We start from the raw sequence: 21,666 nt of genomic DNA, 5'->3' as shown, positions 1-21,666 counted from the left end.
TATCCCTGCTCTGAAGCAGGTCTAAAGTTATCCAGCTAGCTTAACCGGTTATAGTACAAAATCAGCTAATTACCCAGATAAAAGGTTCTATATTCAAAAAAATTGCCATTTAGTCAGGAAGGGAAGGAAACGGGGGGGGGGGGGATGGGGACGGACCCCAGGAGAGAACCCAAAATTGACTCTTTAAAAAGAGTCCCTCTACAACCATCAAGAAATCAAATAACTTGCACTTGCCGATGAAGAGGGTCATTTTCAAACCGTTCGCATAGCATAAACATTGCTCCGAATTTTCACCAAAAGACTTTAGCCCAAATTTTCAAAATGGATGTCTGTGTATAAAATGGCTTTGAAAATTTGCGGCAATGTGCAGAACCAGTGCCAGCATTCAAGCACATCGGCCCAGGTGCAATATATCAACCTGCTTACTTATGAAAAACGGAGTGAAAATCGTGTTCTTGTCCCCCCACCCCCTAAGAATGCACATAAAAGTGTTGGAAATCGATTTTGCGCATACTTGCACACAACCACTTGAGTAATTTTTAAAAAGCCATTACACCCAGACGAACCAGGGTTTATATGCAGAAATCCTTTTGAAAATGATCTCCATAAACCCCAGATCTAATCCTTTTATGGTGCACAAAGAGACGGCACAAAAAAATTTCATTGAAAGAAATGGAAGGCGGCAAAACCAGCGTCATCTCAGAGGCCAAGGGGTGCCTGCAAACATCTCAGCGGGATCTAAAAGCTGCTATCAGGGATCAGTGAGGGAAGGTACACAGAACTGACTCTTAGTCTTTTCAGCACCTGGGGCCACAGGCACGTCAAGCTGGGAAGAGCATGCCGCTAGACAACACGCTTTCAGCGGCGTGCACCATTTCTATGGCAAAGACCTCACAAGTGGGTCAGTGAATCTGGAAATCGGTATGAAACGGCAATAATCTGTGCACATCCAGGTGAAGTTTCAAAGGAGATACACATGTAACATGCAATTAATGCAGGTAGTATCTACTGAAAATTCAATGGCATATATTGTAGCAATTTTCAAAAGCCCACTTACACAGGTAAAGTGCATTTACATGCTTAAAACCCAGTTTTAAGCACGCAAATGCTTTGAAATTCAGGCCCTAAGTGTATATCCAGCCTTTATGAATAAGGGCGGGGGTGTTAATGGGGGCGGTCCACCCCAGGTGCTAACAGGGGGAGGGGTGCCATTGCCGTGGTCTTGCGGCGACGCACATAAGTAACGTGCTGGCAGGGTTCCTACTCCCCGCCAGCAAGAGTGAGGCCCTGTGGTGCCGGCCCCTTTGATTAGTGGCAGCCGACGGCTCTCAGGCCGTCGGCTGCCACTAATCAAAATGGCACCGATGGCCCTTTGCCCTTTCCATGTGACAGGGGCTATCAGTGCCATTGGCCGGCCCTATCACATGGTAGGAGCAATGGATGACCCACGCCATTTTTTAAGATGGCGCCAGCCATCCATTGCTCTTACCATGTGACAGGGGCTGCCAATGGCACCGATAGCCCCTGTCACATGGTAAGGGCAAAGGGCCACCGGAGCAATTTTGTTTACTGGCAGCCGACGGCCTGAGAGCAGGAGATTGCTCCAGGGACCCCCGCTGGACCACCAGGTAATTTAGGAAAGTTTTGGGGGGGTCGGGAGGGTGAGGGATTGTAAATAATTAGATTTAAAGGGTCAGGGTGGGGTTTTTTTTTTCGGCTTGGGACAGCCGGAAAAAAAACCCGTCCAGACTGCGGGAAAAGGAATTTCCCGCGGGTCCACGATACCGAAACCGGAACCGATTCCGGCACCGGATTCACATCTCTAGTTATTTGATGTGTCTGCTGTTTTGAAATATTTTATCGATGTTTAGGAATTTTTTAAATTATATATGGAGGGGAAGGGTTCCAAAGGAAGTAACCACCCCGGGTCTTAAATACTTTAGGTACGTCTCTGAGTATCAAAGAATGCAGTCACATCCTGACTATTTCTTATGCTTCCCTGTATGACCATGTTTACTCCACACTAATTGCTTCAGTTCTGAAAATTTACATCTATTTGTCCCTGGCAGAACTTAATTGCAAGAAAATTCCTTCTCGTAAACTGTCTGATGCATCCTTCAGATTAGAAACTGTTTCTGAACAATGCAACAGTTAATGAGTCTGCTGCCTAAGGGAAATGTCTTGTCTATCTGCTTGACAGCTAAAAGCGGGGAAAGGGATTTGCTCTATTGGTCTAAAAATCTCTTTGATGTCAATCATAGGTTTATGAGGACGGTATCTGTGCACAGGCAATAAGAAGCTATTTCTGACTCCCTGGAAGGGAGGGTCTGATCTTTGGCTTCGTGGCTTTCTTGGAGCCTGATGCCTGACTTGAAAGGGGATTCAATCTGCCTGCAGTACTGGAAAACGATAAAATCAGGCCTTGCAGGGAAACCTTGCAGGGGCATGCTTAATCTCAGGTGCAGAATCAAACTTCTCTTCTATGCCCGCCATTAATAGGTTGTGTATATGTTCTGGATTGTAAATGATGTACCTGATAATTTTTACTGGTAAAATAATTTCTCTCGCTTTACCATCCTACTGTAAAATGTGCAGCTTACTAAACGCATATAATAGCAATTGTGTTTTGCTGATCTGTATTCACAGTGCATCTAAATTACACCAGATTGGAGTGTGCTTAAATTCAAATTCCAGATTTCCCAATAAAATATCAGATTATGATTAGAGGTCTTTCTGGTAGTCTGCCAGGTACCAGGGACCTAGTTTGAATGGCTACTAGAACAGAAACCAAGCAATAAACTCCCTCCCCCTTTCATTAACAGAAGGTACGGTTATAACTACCCTTAACCAATTGAGCCTTGATGCTTTAGAGATGCAACTGCAACATCGCTCTCTGCTATGACGGTGGGGGAGAAAAAGGGGAACTGGATTCAGATGACAACCAACATGGGCCCGACGTTCACAGTATGGGGTACTGATTCGCAGACATAAGGGAAAAAGCACAGGACTGAGTCTATGGCCAAGTCCAAAAGTAAAGCACGTTCCAGCAACATTGATTAAATTTTCAAGAATGCTCCTCATCCAGTAAAAATGTTGCTAGCAGAAATTTTTTTATGGGTTTGACAGTTGCTTGGTTTTGATTGTTAATATTACTACCCTTATCATAAGGCTTGGGGATAACTGCACGGAGAGGCAGTTACTACCCTTGAGAGAAACATAGGGGTAACCTGCACAGCGTGGCAGCTACCATGGGAAGCTTGCTGGGCAGACTGGGTGGACAATTTGGTCCTTTTCTGCCATCATTATTATGTTACTATATTAATTGTGCTGATTATTAACCTGTGTCACATTGGAAGATAGTGGCTGAGAAAGTAATCTGATTTCTTAACTGCAGAGAGAGATTGTGCATAATGAAAAGCAATGAGCAGGAGATCATGAACTGGGAGGAGTTATCAGAAGAGCTATGCATGTTGGGAAGGAATCAAGAGAAAGCAAAGTTGCTTACTTATAACAGGTGTTCTTTGAGGCCAGCAGATTGCAAGTCCTCACCAGTGGAAGTGACAACATCCAATGGAAGATTTACTTAGAAGCCTCTAGAAGCTTTTGATACTCTCAACTGAGCAGGTGCCGTATAACCCGAGTCACCGTATTGCGCAGGGCCGCCTTAGTTCTCCCATAGCTATTTATACATAAATGTAAAGAACCAACTCTAAGGGGAGGTAGGCGGTTTTTGTGAGCTCTTATATCCTGCTGTCCTCAGAGAAAACCTGTTACAGGTATGCAACTTTGTTTCTCCGAGGATAAACAGGATGCTTAATCCTAAAATTTGAGAAATCCCTAGCTACAGGATGCCCCTAATGAAAAGGGGGAAAGCCAACTAGAAACATTGCCAACGGGCAGAAGAATTTTTAGTGGCAGCCAGCCATTTTCTCATTACCTTTTTATTCTTTATAGAGGCAGCCTATAAACAATTTAAATGGGCTCTAGAGGAGGACGCGGTTGGGTTGCACACCTCAAATAGACTCTGCAGGACAGATAGACCAAGCCTACTGTCGAGGCGGGTGTCTCTGCCCAAACATTAATGAAAGGTGAATGTGTAGACTGAAGTCTATGCCACAGTTTTGCAAATCTCTTCCATGGAGGCTGATCTCAGGTGGGTCACTGTTGCCACCATGTTTCTGACATTATGAGCTCTAACAAGCCCTACCAGATTCAGGCCTGCCTGGGTATAAGCAGTTCCAGGTTTGTTGGGGTGAAAAGAAACATAAAGCTGGGTGGACCTTCTAAAGGCTTCAGTTCAATCCAGACCGTGCACAGTTATATACTCTTGTGGACATGAAGTCTGGGGAAAAATGTTGGCAGGACATTTGACTTGTTAAGGTGGAAGTCTGACACTATATTAGGAAGGTATCACAGTGGGGTAGATTTTAAAAAACTATGCCTGTGCGTACTTTTGTTCGTGCACTAGGCGCAAATAAGAGTATGCCGGATTTTAATAGATACACGTGTAGCCGCGCGTATCCTTTAAAATCCGGGGTCGGCGCGCGCAAGGCTGTGCAAAATCGGCAGTCTTCGCGCGCTGAGCTGCCCAGCCTGCCTCCGTTCCCTCCGAGGCCACTGCAAAATCGGAGCGGCCTCGGAGGGAACTTTCCTTCCACCCCCCCCGCACACTACCCTCCTTTCCCCTACCTAACCCACCCCCCCAGCCCTATCTAAACCCCCCTACCTTTGTTCGGCGCATGATTCCCCAGCCTGGGAGCAGTTTCGGAGGCCTCGGCCATGCCCCCGAAACACCCCCAGGCCGGAACCACGCCCATGGCCCCACCCCCGGGTGATGCACCGCCGCGACACGCTCCCCCGACACACGCCCCTACACGCCCCCCAGGAAAGCCCTGGGACTTACGTGCGTCCTGGGGCTTGCGTGTGCCACCGAGCCTATTCAACATAGGTTCGGCGTGTGCAGGGGGAGCTTGGGGCAGGTTTTCGGGGGTACGCGCGTACCCCTTTGAAAATCTGCCCCAGTATGTATGTGCTGAATTTCCTGTTGCTAAAAAACTCGTAGGTTCTTATTTAGCACGTCTGACTAATAGGAAGATTTACTAATTGCAATAGTTTATCACAAGAGGGGCTGAATATCATGGGGATTTCCTGGCGATATTGAGCCCCTCCATGATACACTGTCGTAGCAGTACTGAGATGTGATTTTTTAGCGTGGCACAAACGCACAACAGAAGGTCACACACCTCGGCCGGGGCTGCCACTGCATTAAAGAGCTGGGCAGCCCATATCTACTCCAGTTCTCAAAGCTCTCAAATCAGGTCTTTGGAGGCCCCCTCCCACCCCTACTCACTGCCACCTTCTGAGGTGGCTCTGGCCCCCAAAATTTAAAATGTCAAGGCAAACCACGCAACAACCCGCTCCCTATCCATAACTCCTCCCCCTTTAAAAAAAAGCCCCCTAAGCTTTACGACCCCCCCCCCCCCCCCACCAAGCTCCCCCCATCAGCCCCATATCCTTCCCTGCGCATGATCCAAATAATACAATATCCCTGGGGTCTAATGGTACCCTCCACACATCCCCAAGCCCCAGCCATTAAAAAAAAAAAAAAAAAAGGAGGACCCTGGTGCTAATGCACCAATCCCTGCCACCTTTTGGTCCAGTGCTTCCTGGATCCTTCTGTCCAGTTCCTCCTCAAATCCTGACAATGCCAAGCCTGGGAAGAATAGGCCCTGTCTTCCTGGATTGCTTGAGGAAGATAGGTAGCTAGAATCTAGACCCTTGGAGTCTGTTGTGATTCCTGAGAATGCTGAAAGGATAAACTGTTTTCGCTAAGGGAATCCTTTGGGGGGGATTCAAGGCAGCAGTCAGAATTTCCCAACTTCCAGTATTGCACACTGATGGCAACCAATGTAGATGCTTCTTGGCTTTCACTCAATGCATGTCATTAAGGATACCTAATGACAGAACCAAAGAAGTGGAATCCTTTGCTTTCTTCCATTGGGAGGAACTGGACGAAGGCCTATCTCCCTGGTGATCGATGCCCTCCTGATGTTGATGTACCACTAGCAATTGGTGCAGCTCCTGGGTCCCTCAATGCAGATGCTGCTGATGACAATGTACTGAACTTAACTCTCCTGAAGAGCTTTTCCATCAGCTTTGGACAGGAACAGCATCCTCTAGGGACATGTTTCCACATGAGGACACACTGAGACGCTGTGATCCTCCCCCCAGCAAGGCAAAGCACACATCCATTATGGGGATCCAAGATAGACATGATGCGTTTGCACCAGGGGCAATTAATGAAGCCACTGCCCTCCTTTGCCTTTTGAGACATCAGCTGGAACACAAGTAAGGCAAAACTAAACAGCTTGATTTTAACCAAACCAACCACTGATGCCAGTGAAACCGTTGGCCAATGAAAAATAAAGAAACCTTGAAGACACTTGAAAACACCTACCTACTGAAACTAAGCGGGCTGGGACTGAGAACACCATGAGGTCCTGCATGAAAAAATTAATTTTGAGGAACATTTCCTCACTGAGACAGAGAGAAAACGATGTGAACTTGGGGCTCTGCAGAAATACAAAGACTAAGGTGGGCTCTGTGCATACAGCACATGATCAGCTGAGCATGCCAAATGCTTCTAGAAGCTTTTAAGTAAATCTTCTGCACCAGGCTCCATTGGATGATGTCACCTACATGTGAGGATTTAACATCCTGCTTGCCTCAGAAAATACTGATGCATGAAGGGAAGGATGAACAAGATAGATCCTGCAGGTGGTCAGTACTCAGAACTGTTGATGTGCCTGATGGGAAAATTAAAAGGAAAAAGCCATGAATGATGGGAGGGAGAGAAAATTAAGGAAGGAGTGCTTATAGACATAAATGAAGAGAATAAGAGAATAAATTAGGATCATCAGGGATGGGTGAACAAAGTCCTCAGGTAAGTAAAACATTTAACACTTGTATAGAAATGTGAGTAAGAGCAACATCTGAAAAACTATGTACACTAATGCTCATTGTATGGGAAATAAAGTCCCGGATCTAGAGGTAGTCATGGAAGAGGTTGACTTGGATACAGTGCCTATCATGGACACATAATACACAGAAAATCATGATTGGGATATAATTATACTGGGCTGCAATCTATTCAGGAAGGACAAGGTGGAAAGAAAAGGACAAAGAATGGCACTCTAAATAAAAATAATAATATTAAAGCAACAAACTTCAGGGTTTATGAGGTAAGGAGGAGGCACTGTGGTTTAATTTGGAAAGAGGGAATGGGACATTATTTATTAGGGGTGTGAATCGTGTGATCGATTGTCTTAACGATCGATTTTGGCTGGGGGGGGAAATCTGATCGTCATGGTTTTTTTGGTTCAAAAATCATTTTATCGGGGGAAGGGGGAGGGCGGGAAAAACGGCACACCAAAACAACCCTAAAACCCACCCTGACCCTTTAAAACAAATCCCCCACCCTCCCGAACCCCCCCAAAATGTTTTAAATTACCTGGGGTCCATTGGGGGGGTCCCGGCGCGATCTCCCGCTCTCGGGCCACGACTGCGTTAATAGAAATGGCACTGGTGGCCCTTTGCCCTTACCATGTGACAGGGCAAAGGTAGCGCCGGCGCCATTTTGAATATTGGCAATATGGCCCGCGTGCAGGAGGTTGCTCCCGGACCCCCGCTGGACTTTTGGCAAGTCTTGGGGGGTCAGGAGTCCACCCCAAGCTGGCCAGAAGTCCCTGGGGGTCCAGCGGGGGTCCGGGAGCGATCTCCTGCACTCGTGACGTCGGGTGCCAGGAACCAAAATGGCGCTGGTGCTACCTTTGCCCTGTCATATGATAAGGGCAAAGGGCCACCGGCGCCATTTCTATTAACGCAGCCGTGGCCAGAGAGCGGGAGATCGCGCCGGGACCCCTCCCATTGGACCCCAGGTAATTTAAAACATTTTGGGGGGGTTCGGGAGGGTGGGGGATTTGTTTTAAAGGGTCGGGTGGGTTTTAGGATTGTTTTGGTGTGCCGGTTTTCCCGCCCTCCCCCCCTCCCCCCTCCCCCGATTTACGATTTTTTGACGATAAATTGGGGGAATTGCTATTGTATCACAGCTCTAACGATTTTTGACGATTTAAAATATATCTGACGATTGTTTTAAATCGTCAAAAAACGATTCACATCCCTATTATTTATATTGTTGTAATATACAAACCTCCATTACAGACAGAAGAAATCGATAGGGATTTAATGGAGAACATTCACAAAATTGCAATGAAAAGGGAGGTGCTATTGGCAAGTGATTTCAATCTGCCAGATGTTGATTGGCATATTCTGGCTATGGTATTTTCTAGAAGCAATGAGATCATCGATTCCCTGCAGGGAGAATTGTTCCATCAACTGATAAAACCCATACAGGAGGCAGCAATGCTGGATCTGATGCTTAACAATCATCAGGGATCATTGGGATCCCTGATGTTGTAATGGACGATCATCAGGGATCCAATGATCACCAGATGGTGTGGCTCAGTATTAGCACATAGACAGTGAAGGTTAATTCAAAGGCAAGGGCCCTAGACTTTAGGAAAACTAACTTTGTTAAAATGGGGGAGTACATCAAGGAGTTGTTAGCTGAATGAGAAAATCGAGGGGAAGTAGGCAAATTTAAGGGGAAAAGCAGTGGGCAAAACTGAAAGGAAATATAAGGACAACTGTTAGGAAAGGAAATAAAAGGAGGAGGCAAAAGAGATCACTATGGTTTTCTGAAGAAGTAGCTGAAAAGGTAAGAAAAAAAGGTTTACATTCATAAACTAAAAAATATTGCACAAAGAGGAAGACAAGTGACAATATCTGAAAAAGCTAAGAGAATCTGGGAATGTAGTCAGGAATACAAAGAAGCAAATGGAAGAAAAAAATAGCAAATACAATAAAAAGGTAGTCAATACTTTTTTTTTTTTCTAAATATGTTCATGATAAAAGTAAATCCAAAAGTGGCATTGTGAGGCTCAGAGGTGAAGGGGAGGAATATGTAGAGGCTGATGAGGAAAAAGCAGAACTGCCTAACAAATTTTTCTGTACGGTGTTCACTGAGGAGACAGGGATAGGACCACATAAAACAAACACAAATAGGATTAGAAGATAGGTAAACCTCAAATGATTTTCAGAAAAGTGTGTTCATGAGTTGTTTGCTAAACTAAAGTAGATAAAGTGATGGGGCTAGATGGGATACATCCAAGGGTATTAAGAATGCTGGGCTGCATAGAGAGAGGAATATTGAGTAAGAAAAGGGAAGTGATTATCCCCTTGTACAGGTCCTTGGTGAGGCCTCACCTGGAGTACTGTGCTCAGTTCTGGAGACCGTATCTCCGAAGGAACAGAGACAGAATAGAGGCGGTACAGAGAAGGGCGACCACAAAGATGGATGGTCTTCACCGAATGACTTATGAGGAGAGATTGAGGAATCTAAATATATATACCCTGGAGGAAAGGAGGAGCAGGGGTGATATGATACAGATGTTCAGATACTTGAAAGGTTTTAATGATCCAAAGTCAACGACAAACCTTTTCCGTTGGAAACAAATCAGCAGAACCAGGGGTCACGATTTAAAACTCCAGGGAGGAAGACTCAGAATCAATGTCAGGAAGTATTTCTTCACAGAGAGGGTGGTGGATGCCTGGAATGTCCTTCCGCAGGAAGTGGTGAAGACCAAAACTGTGAAGGATTTCAGAGGGGTGTGGGATAAACACTGGATCCATAAACCCTGGAGGATGGGAATGAAGAGAAGAGGTATGGGGGTGGCTTGTGGGAATGACGGCTATTACCTGGTGATTAATTCCCTTATTCAATAAACGTTCACACGGTTAATGCGACTCAAACATCGCTCTATGCTTCAGTAGCAATGGAAATGTGGAAAAGAGGATTTGCATTCAGGCAACAACCAACAAGGTAGCACAGTCTGGGAAAACAAATAAGTGTGGGAGTAGCATGCTTGTTGCGGTGGTTACTATCCCAAACCAATTAAGCCTGATACTTCACTTTCAATGCATATCCAGCGTAAATCTCTGCTTCAACGTTATCTCTGCTTTGATGGCAGGGGGAATGAAGATAAGAGGATTTATATTCAGACAACAACCAACAAGGACTGAATTGCACAGTCTGGGTAAACAAATAAGCGTTGGAGTAGCTTGCTTATTGCAGCAGTTACTACCCTTAACAAATTAAGCCTGATACTTCACTTTGAATGCATATCCAGTGCAGCTCACTGCTTCAACGGCAAGGGGGAATGAAGAAATAGGATTTATATTCAGACAACAACCAACAAAGAATGAATTGCACAGTCTGGGTAAACAAATAAGCATGGGAGTAGCTTGCTTATTGCGGCGGTTACTACCCCTAACAAATTAAACCTGATACTTCACTTTGAATGCATATCCAGCGCAGCTCAGTGCTTCAACGGCAAGGGGGGGGGGAATGAAGAAATAGGATTTACATCCAGCCAACATCTAACAAGGCATTGATCTGAGTAGTATGAGTATACAAACATCGGCGTAACTTGCTCGATACGACGGATACTACCCTCAAACATGAAGCCTTATTCTTCACTTTGATACAGCTCCAATACTGCACTCTGCATCAATGGCGGGGGTGGAAGGAAATTAGAATCAAAAAGCTACCAATAAGGGCCCTGAACTCAGCAGTCGAAGTAACAGATAAGTATGAGAAAATAAGTGTGAAAGCTAAGCTGGGCAGAGTGGATGGGCCTATTGGTCTTCTTCTGCCGTCATTTCTATGTGTCTATGTCATTTCATTTCTATAAGAGAACTTACAGAAAATTTAGCAGCTCCATTGGCTGACCTTCTTAATGCTTTTTTAGAGCTGGGAGTAGTTCTGGAGGTCTGGAGATAGGTGGATGTGGCTCCTGTTCACCAAAGTGGAAGTAAGGAGGAGTCTGGGAACTACAGGCTGGTTTGTCTGAACTTTGTTGTAAGCAAAATAATGGAATCACTGCTAAAACAGAGGATAGTGCAGTTTCTGGAATCCAGTGGATTACAAGATCCAAGGCAGCATCAGATAAATCTGATTAATTTCTTTGACAGGATGGCCAAAGGGTTGGATCAGAAGAGAGAGCTAGATGTAGTATACTTGGATTTCAGTAAAGCCTTTGACACAGTTGTGCATAGGTGACTTATAAATAAATTGAGCACCCTTGGTATAAGCCTGTAAGTTGGTGTCTGGGTTAGAAACCTATAGAATGAAAAGTGGCAAAGAATAATATAAATGGAGTTCACTCGAAGGAGAGGCACATTACTAGCAGTATGCCACAGGAATTGGACTGATTCTTTTCAACATTTTCGTAAATGGCAGGAAGCTATTTTAGTTACTTTGTTATTAACTAATTATCTCCAACTGTTTCTTGTAAGGGCCCTGCCCAAAAGTTATTTTTTTGATGTAAACCGATACGATGTGTGAACAGCTATCGGTATAGAAGAGACGTTAAATAAATAAAAATAAAATGGCATTGTGGAAAGACAGTTCGGAATAGTTTGTCTTTAAGTAGATGATACCAAAATCTGCAACATGAGGAAAACATGTGGAATATATGAGGAGGGATCTAGTGAAACTTGAGAAATGGTTTAGAGTCTGAGAGTTAAGATTTAGTGCTAAAAAATGAAGGATCTTGCATTTCGGCTGCAAAAACCCAAGGGAGCATATTTATTTAAAAGATTTATACAGATATCGAGTTCCTCTATAAATATGTACTTTAGAGAGATGCATTATAAATTAATCTGCCGGGCCTTTGTTTCCCCGCAGGTTAGGTATGTTTCCAGAATTTCTGACTCAGTAAGCTGTGTTAAATGTCATGCAGACAGGGGGTCCCTTTCTCATATGTTCTGTGTATGTCCTGTAATCAAGCGATTTTGGAATAGAATTGCTGTATACTTAGTAGCAATCATGAAGGTCCCAATCTCCCCTTCCCCTTTGTTGCTTTTATTTGATTGTTTCACCAATGCACCAATTAAGGATCCTGGGCATTGCCTTTTCATAAAAAAGGCGAGTCTGGTCGGAAAGCGACTTATTCTTCATCACTGGATGGTAGCGATCTCCCCTTCCTTTTGGCAATGGAGAAATGGCCTTCATCACATGCTACAAATGGAGAAAATGGTTTCTCGGAATTCCCCACATTTGAGACAGAAATTCTTATCAACCTGGAATAGCTACATACAATCTCTGCCTCCGCATGCCAGGAGTCTCACCCTGAATGACTGAGTGCATTGAACTATGGTGATGGCATTAACTAAGACACAAAGACACTGATCCATGAGTTTTGGTATCCTGGGGAGGGTTTGGAGGGGGGGAATATGGGGTATTGGGAGAAAAGGTTATTACTACTGTATGTATTGTTAAAGAAAATAATCTTTGTATTGATATGTTCTTATGCCCCATACTGGACTCAGATTCCAAGTCCATCAGAATGATGTTGTTATTTTTGCTAATAAAAAATTGTTGAAACTAAAAGATTTATAGCTAATGCGAATCCAATGTTCAAATTGGGTAACAATAAAACATACATAAAACTGCAAAACAATAAAATGAAAACTAAACAGACAATACATACAATAAGGGTGAGATTCTTCTATGAACAAGACAAGAGAGGGATCTGAGGGTGATCGTATCTGATGATTTTAAGATAGCCAAACAGTTGGATAAGGCAATGGCAAAAGTCAGAAGGATGCTTGGCTGCACAGGGAGAGGAATGGTCAGCAGAAAAAGGACATATTGCCCTGGTATAAGTCCCTGGTGAGATCTCATTTGGAATACTACAAACAACTTTGGTAGAGTGCACCTTCAAAAGGATATAAATCGGTTGGAGTCATACTAGAGATTGGCTATTAAAATAGCCAGTGGTCTTTGTTCTAAAGTATATGGGGACAGACTTAAAGATCTATACATGTATATCCTAGAGAAAAAGCAGGCTTTGGGAATTATGATAGAAAAATTTAAATATCTCCAATGTTTCCATGCACAGGAGGCAGACCTCATTCAACAAAAGAGAGGCTCTGGAACGAGGGGGGTTATAGGATGAGGATGAAAGGCGATAGACTCAGGAGTAATCTAAGGAAATATTTTTTCAGAGAGATTGGTGGATGCATGGAACAGCCTCCTCATAGAGGTGGTGGAGACAAGGACAGTATCTGAATTCAATAAGACATAGCTTAAACACAGAGGATCTCTGAGGGACTGGTAGGGATTGTAAGGATGAGTAGTCTGCCCATCCAAACCAAGTAGATAGGCTGTAATGATCTTTTTCTGCCATCATGTTTCTTTGTTTCATATGGCTAGTTTGAGGAAAGATGCATTATGGGAAGGAATGTGCAAAAGGAAGCACATGATGAAAAGGAGCAAGGAGAGAAGACATTCTATGATTGGGGGATTCCGAAGAGATGTATGATAGGAAAGAAGGATGAGATAGATGAGATAGTCTCAGTGGAAAAGGGAAAACAGTGGAGTGCCTCAGGGATCTGTACTTGGACCGGTGCTTTTCAATATATATATATAAATGATCTGGAAAGGAATACAACGAGTAAGGTTATCAAATTTGCGTATGATACAAAATTATTCAGAGTAGTTAAATCACAAACGGACTGTGATACATTACAGGAGCACCTTGCAAGACTGGAAGATTGGGCATCCAAATGGCAGATGAAATTTAAAGTGGACGAGTGCAAGGTGTTGCATATAGGGAAAAATAACCCTTGCTGTAGTTACACGATGTTAGATTCCATATTAGGAGCTACTTTAAAATCGTCGGCTCAGTGTGCTGCAGCAGTTAAAAAAGCAAACAGAATGTTAGGAATTATTAGGAAGGGAAAGGTTAATATAACGGAAAATGTCATAATGCCTCTATATCGCTCCATGATGAGACCGCACCTTGAATACTGTGTGCAATTCTGGTCACTGCATCTCAAAAAAGATATAGTTGCGATGGAGAAGGTACAGAGAAGGGCAACCAGGTACAGAGAACAGCTCCCCTATGAGGAAAGGCTGGAGGTTAGGGCTGTTCAGCTTGGAGAAGAGACGGCTGAGGGGGGATATGATAGAGGTCTTTAAGATCATGAGAGGTCTTGAATGAGTAGATGTGACTCGGTTATTTATACTTTCGAATAATAGAAGGACTAGGGGGAATTCCATGAAGTTAGCAAGTAGCACATTTAAGACAAATCGGAGAAAATTCTTTTTCACTTAATGCACAATAAAGCTCTGGAATTTGTTGCCAGAGGATGTGGTTAGTGCAGTTAGTGTAGCTGGGTTCAAAAAAGGTTTGGATAAGTTCTTGGAGGAGAAGTCCATTAACGGCTTTTAATCAAGTTTACTTAGGGAATAGCCACTGCTATTAATTGCATCAGTAGCATGGGATCTTCTTAGTGTTTGGGTAATTGTCAGGTTCTTGTGGCCTGGTTTGGCCTCTGTTGGAAACAGGATGCTGGGCTTGATGGACCCTTGGTCTGACCCAGCATGGCAATTTCTTATGTTCTTATGTCTATGCAGGGAAGAATAATTAACAAAATAAGCAACAGCTCAGACCTTGAAGACTTCTACTTCTTCTAGGATCAGTTCTTCAGTCTCCATGTCATCTTTAGGAAGAACGATCACTTTCTGCACAGTGCCCAGATCTGAAATATATGAAGAGACAAGTCAGGGAGCATGGTTCTGGTTTCTTGTAGCCCATATCTGGTGCAAAGCCCATTAAAATAATCATTATGAATCTGTCCACCTCCCCTTCACATCTCGGAGTAAGTCAGAGCATCACAAGACTCCTCTCAGCTCATGGGAGAAGCTGTACAACTCTACCCTAACAAAACAAGGGTTCCTGTTTATAAAAGCTAAAATACAAAATCTCCTAATTTGTCAGCTTTTCCCATTAAATAAGAAGAGAACGTAAACTATATGAAAAGCTCAAGCATTGTGTTCCTCCTGCATTAATAGCAACCGTTATTTTAGAAATGATATTGGGTTGGAGTGCTGTGTTTATACTAAGACAGGTATCCTACTTCACAATTCGGTCTAATCATATTTATAGCTTCCAGAAAGGGGTGGAACTAATGTGCAATCACAGGTTTAGTCAAGGCTGGATAGATAAAAGAGTTATATCAGTTCCCGCACACAAGACATGAAGTCCCAGGGACAGCACAATAAACAGGTGATAAAGTGGGTGCAAGCTCTCTTGGATGTGCAGACTAGATATCATCTGCATAATATTCTGTAGAAATATGCCAAACAGCAGCAGGAGCTAAGGAGCAGTCACATCTATATCAGCATGCAGAACATTTACAAAGCAAGTGACTTTGTATTTGGCTTCTTAAAACATTTTCAGCAAGAATAATCTGATAGATAAATATTCAGCAAGCCGGTGAGCAGCAAAAATATCTGGAGCAAACTTAGGGCTGCTATTTTCCCAACCAAATGTAGTGTAATTTTACCCTGACAGCCCTCAACACGTGCGCTCACTGACTGAAATTTAGCCCCAGCCCCAGAGTGCCTCAATCGATGCCCCTTTTTTGTCTGGATAAAGTTTTTGGGCACAATAAAGTTGTGCCCACAAAGTTTATGTAGTCAGCAGGGGTAAAATTTCAAAAAGAGGCTTTTGTGTACACACAAGTTAAAAAGTTACGTGCATGGAGGCTTTGAAAATCGACTGAGTTTTACTGGAAGGAAATTTGGAGTTATCAAAGATGCTACAATAGCCAGCTAAGATTACAAATCTAGCAATGGATTAGACTGCTATAATAAAACAAAAAAATCAGCAGCTCAGAAAAGTTGTGCATTCTTGGATTTGGCAAAACTGCTGGGATAACAGTATTTAATTCGGAGACATGCATACGGGAAACCCCCTGGATAAGTTCCAGGGAAGGTTCTGCTCTGGTCGCTGTGGATCCCCGTGTGGTTTAAAAGGCTGCTTGGAATTTTCTCCCAGCAAGCAGCCCATGGGATATGTGATTAGTCTTTCTGAAGTGACATGACTACGGATGTTTTAAGGCATATAAACAAGCTTTACTGAGATTACCCTATTGGGAATTGTACCCTGAAGCAGAAGATTTCTTCAAAACAATGGCTGCTGCCAGGTGTCATTCTTTTAGGCGATCATTCCCCTATTTTTGATTTTATGTAGCATTTGAATACTTCTTTACACTGCTTTGGCTTATTATCATTTCATGGAGCAGATGGTTACACATACAACCAGCATTCTATTCTCAATACTGTAGCCAGCTAATGGGTATGATTACCCCCTTCCTTCTGAAGGGTTATGATGAGTGATAATAGTGGTTTAAGTTCTTAATATTATTTCACAGTAACTATAAAGGAGAAATATTTGCAAGCATGCAAGCGTGAGAGCTATTTGTGTGGATCACCTACATGTGGTTTAAGATATAGGGACAGTTCTGATCTTGTCTCTGAATTCCTTACATGCAGTTTCTACATTTGTCTGAGGTCTCTGAATTTGTAGGATGGTTTTGTGATGGTCTCTCTGGCCTTTGCATATGGATTTTCTCTGCATTTCTTGGGAGTATTGATAATGGCTGCTGAGGCCATTATGAAAACTCCAAGTGGGCCAGATTAAAAGGAGCTATTACAAAGACAACAAATCTATATGTTAGAACAGTAAACAAAAAATAAGAGAAAAAAGAAACCGATCTGGTTCTCAAAGGAGGTGACTGAAAAATAAAGGCAAAAAGAACAGCTTCAAGAAGTATAAAGAATCCCAAAAAGAGGAACACAGGGAAGAATACCTGGTGAAACTGAGGGAAATGAAGAAAATAAATCAGGAAAGCAAAAGGTAAAGTGGAAGAAAGGATTGCTGAAGAGGTAAAGTGAGGTGACAAAACACTTTTCAGATATAAAGAAGGGAGCCTGTAGTAGTATAGTGAAATTGAAAAGTGACAATGAGCACGTGTGGAAAGAGGTGAAGAAATAGCAGAAATATTAAAGAAATACTTCAGTTCGGTGTTAATTAAAGAAGACTCTGGAGAAGGACCGACACTGATTGACAAGATCGTAGATGGGGGTGGGGTTGAAAAAAATCCATTTACAGAAGAGAATGTATGGGAGGAACAAGGAAATCTAAAATTGGACAAGGCCATGGGGCCGGATGAGGTAACACATTCCAGGTTACTAAGGGAGCTCAAAGATGTGCAGTGGGTCTGCTGAAAGACCTGTTCAATAGACCTCTGGAAACGGGAGTGGTGCTGAGTGATTGGAGAAGAGCGGTGGTGTCCCACTTCACAAGAGTGGTAGTAGAGAGGAGGCTGGAAACTACAGATTGGTTAGCCTGACTTCGGTGGTGGGAAAATTAATGGAGACTCTGCTGAAGGAAAGGATAGTGAAACATTTACAAATTGGTGGATTGCTGGACCCAAGGCAGCATGGATTCACCAGGGGAAGGTCCTGTCAGACAAATCTGATTGATTGCTTTGATTGGGTGACTAGAGAATTGGATCAAGGAAAAGTGCTTGATATGATTTACTTGGATTTCAGCAAAGCTTTTGATAAGGTCCTGCATAGGAGGCTTGTGAATAAAATGAGAAGCTTGTGATTTGGTGCCAAGGTTTTAGGAGTGTATTACAAACTGGTTGACTGATACGAGACAACATGTAATGGTAAATGGAACCTACTGTGAAAAGCGAACAGTGTTGTGGAATGCCACAAGGATTGGTTTTGGGATCGGTTCTGTAAATTGATTCTTTCAATATCTTTATGAATGACATTGCAGAAGGGATAGAAGGTAAATTTGTCTATTTGTGGATGATACTAAGATCTGCAACAGAGTGGACAAGCCTGAAGGAGTAGAAAGAATGAAAAATGATTAAAGAAAGCTTGAAGAGTGTAGTTTGTGCATTTCTAGAAAATATATTAGATTGTAGTTTGGCATGGTCGGGTAAAATAATCTATTTAATTTTACATGATAAAAATGTGATATTCCAAAGTGGAGGGGTAAAGTGTCTGTCCATATCTCTTTTCCTAGCTAAGAAAGTGATCCTGCTGTGTTGGAAGGGGGATGATATACCTGACTTTAATTCCTGGACGGGGTTGATGCAACAAATTGCTTTGTATGAATTACAATGGAAAAAAGAGAAAGCCAATCTGTGACAAGCAATGAGGCTAAAGGGTTATTATCAATTATGACTTAAAGTAGATAATTCATTATACCTGCTATTTTTAAAGTTGAGTGAGAATAATGTGCTAGTACTGAATTTTTTTCTTTGTTTTTGAGTGTGTGAAAGATAACTACAAAGGCACAGTGGTGAATGGATGAATGAGGTATGAATGTTTGTATGCATGGGGGAGGAAAACATGTTTGTACAAAGGAAAACTCATTTTGAGTATTTATAGCCAGTATTTTCTTGTTTAAAGTTTACCTGGATTGCATCTTACACTGTTGTTGAGTTGGCTGTGTATGACTCAAATAAACAGAATTTGAAGGAAAAAAGAAAAAGAAAACTTGAAGAGTTGTTGAAGACTTGGCAGCTGGGATTCAGTGCCAAGAAGTGCAGAGTCAAGCATCTGGGGTGTGATAATCCAAAACAGCTGTATATGATGGAGCGTGAAGGACTAATGTACGTGCACTGGGAGAGGGACCTTGGAATGATAGTTTTGGCTATCTGAAGATGGCGATGCAATGTGACAAGGCAATAGCTAAAGCCACAAGAATGCTGGGCTGCATAGAGAGAGGAATAACCAGTAAGAAAAAGGAGGTGATAATGGCCCTGTACAGGTCCTTGGGGAGGCCTCATCTGGAATACTGTGTTCAGTTCTGGAGACCATATCTCAAAAAGGATAGAAACAGGACAGAGATTATACAGAGAAGGGCGACCAAAATAGTGTGGGGTCTGTATTGGAAGACTTATGAGGAAAGGATGAAGGATCTAAATATTTATACCCTGGAAGAGAGGAGATGTAGGGGAGTTATGATACATACTTTCAGATTCCTGAAAGGTTTTAATGATGCAAGATCCTTGAACCTTTTCTGGTGGAAAGCAAACAGTAGAACAAGGGGTCATGAAATGAAACTCCAGGGGGGGGCGACTCAGAACAAACATCAGGAAATATTTCTTCATTGAAAGGGTAGTGGATGCCTGAATTGCCCTTCCAGAAGAGGTGGTGAAGACAAAAACAGTAAATGAATTAAAAAAGGCATGGGATAAATGCTGTGGATCTCTAAAGGCTAGAGTTGGAAATAAAGAAAAGAATGTATGGGAGTAACCAGCATGAAACAGCAGCCACTACCCTTAACAGAAGATACGGGATTACAACCCTTAACCAATTAGCTTTCATGATTTTGGTGCAACTCCAATATCACTCTCTGCTTCAATAGCCGGGGGGGGGGGGGGGGGGGAAGGAATTGGATTCAGATGACAGCCAATGCTGGACCCTGACTTTTATGATTTGGGATAATGATATGTAGACAATAAGGAAAAAGCATAGGACTGCTTCTACAGCCAAGTCCAAAAGCAAATTGCGTTCAAACAGCATTGTCTGAATTATCACGAAGGCTGCTCACCCTGTAAAAATGTTACTAGCAGCAATTTTGTTATGGGTATGTCTGCTGCTTGGTTTTGATTCTGAATTTTACTGCCCTTAATATAAGCCACGGAGATAACCTGCATGGAGCAGCAGTTACTACCATAAAAAAATTGCTGGGCAGACTGGATGGACCATTTGGTCTTTTTCTGTTATCATTACTATGTTAGAATGTTAGATTTCTATGAAGGTTTTGAGCTGCTTTCTCTGGGTCTCCTCTGTGTGATTCCTGGACTTGTATGAAGGTTTTATAGTCATTGGAGGAATGGAGAGCCAAGGAGACCAGAAGCAGGATCAGGTCACAGCCTTCTCTGGATCAAAACAAATATTAAGTAAAAGAAAAGAGATGTTAAAATGGATAAGATAAACTGAAATCCAGAAGGTCTAAAGAACATCAACATGGAAGACGATTTTAAAACAAATTCAAATATAGATTCAAATCAAATGATTTTGAGGACAGCCAAAATAGAGTTTGCTTAGGGATTAAAAATTGTATAGAAGAAACAACAAAATCAATTTGTGAGAAAAGTAGACAGGAAAAGAAACAATCATGGATAACCACTGAAATATTAAATAAACTGTCAATAAGAAAGAATGCTAAACAGTTGAGCAATGAGAAAATAAAGCTAAAAATCTCTCAATTTTATAAAAATATTAGGGATTCCGAGTGAGCACATCTGCACATGCGCATGCATGATTCATACAGGAGCCACAAACATTTTTATCCCATTGGAACGAGGGGTGGTAGAGACAAAACAGTGGCTGATGAGGAGCCCAGGCCTATCAGTCGAAGATAAGAGCAGTGTTGGACAAACCACTTCGAATAGGGACCTCATAATATTCACTAATAAAGAATTATGCATGAGAACAGTAAAGAGGAAGTAAAAAATATGAACAAGATATTGCTGAACCATAAAGTACCTGGATCTGACTATGGAATTTATGTAGAATATAGGTGAGGAAGGAGTTAAATGTATCATAAATGTGATGGATCAGACATCAATCATTGGAAAATTCCCAGACCACTTTTTTATTTTTTATTTATTTAACATTTTTATATACCGACAGTCGTTGGGAACATCCTATCGGTTTACATAAGAACATAAAATAGCAACAGACTTTACAAGGAACAATAACTTGAGAAATGGAGCCTAAGGCAAGGGGTAAGAAATTTATTCTAATCCCCAAAATCAACCAAGTACTGGAATGCGTTGATTACAGGATAATATTACAGGATAGCCAATTGGATAGTGCCATACCAGGGTACAAATTATTTTGCAATGACAGAGAGGAGCTTCTTGTTGGCGGGGTGGCGCTTTATGTCCAGGATGGCATAGAGTCCAACAGGATAAAGATCCTGCATGAGACTAAATGCACAATCAAATCTTTATGGGTAGAAATCCCTTGCATGTTGGGAAAGAGTATAGCGATAGGAGTATACTATCATCCACCTGGCCAAGATAAGAGAAATTAGGGAAGCTAACCAAACTGATAGTGCAGTAATAATGGGAGATTTCAATTTCCCCAGTATTGTCTGGGTAACTGAAACATCAGGACATGCTAGAGAGATAAAGTTCCTGGATGGAATAAATGACAGTTTTATGGAGCAATTGGTTCAGGAACTGATGAGAGAGGGAGCAATTTTAGAACTAATTCTCAGTGGAGCGCAGGATTTGGTGAGAAAGGTAACCGTGGTGGGGCTGCTTAGCAATAGTGATCATAATATGATCAAATTTGAATTAATGACTGGATGGGGGAACAGTAAGTAAATCCATGGCTGTAGCACTAAACTTTCAAAAGGGAAACTTTGATAAAATAAGAAAAATAGTTTAAAAAAAATTGAAAAGTGCAGCTACAAAGTTAAAAAATGTGCAACAGGTGTGGACATTGTTAAAAAATACCATTCTAGAAGCACAGACCATATATATTTCTTGCATTAAGAAAGATGGAAGGAAGGTCAAACAATTGCCAGCATGGCTAAAAAGTGAGGTGAAAGAAGCTATTTTAGCCAAAAGATCTTCATTCAAATATTTAAAAAGGGCTCTAGGGGTGATCTGGGAAACTATAGACTGGTGAGCCTGACTTCAGTGCCAGGA

General features: G+C 42.4%; 1 protein-coding gene across 4 annotated transcripts in view; it reads right to left on the bottom strand.

Moving 5' to 3' along the window:
- Positions 1-21,666, bottom strand: part of SEMA3F (semaphorin 3F) — a 418,190-nt gene that overhangs the window by 48,666 nt on the left and 347,858 nt on the right. For all 4 annotated transcript variants that reach the window (XM_029599645.1, XM_029599643.1, XM_029599642.1 and 1 more), the window contains one exon: positions 14,579-14,667. In XM_029599645.1, coding sequence (XP_029455505.1) covers positions 14,579-14,667 — 89 coding nt within the window. The remainder of the gene's footprint in view (positions 1-14,578; positions 14,668-21,666) is intronic.

This window comes from Rhinatrema bivittatum, chromosome 4 (assembly GCF_901001135.1).
Source record: "Rhinatrema bivittatum chromosome 4, aRhiBiv1.1, whole genome shotgun sequence".
Taxonomy (NCBI): Eukaryota; Metazoa; Chordata; class Amphibia; order Gymnophiona; family Rhinatrematidae; genus Rhinatrema; species Rhinatrema bivittatum.
Note: the sequence above shows the minus strand (reverse complement) of the source record. Positions and strands in the feature narration are given on the sequence as shown.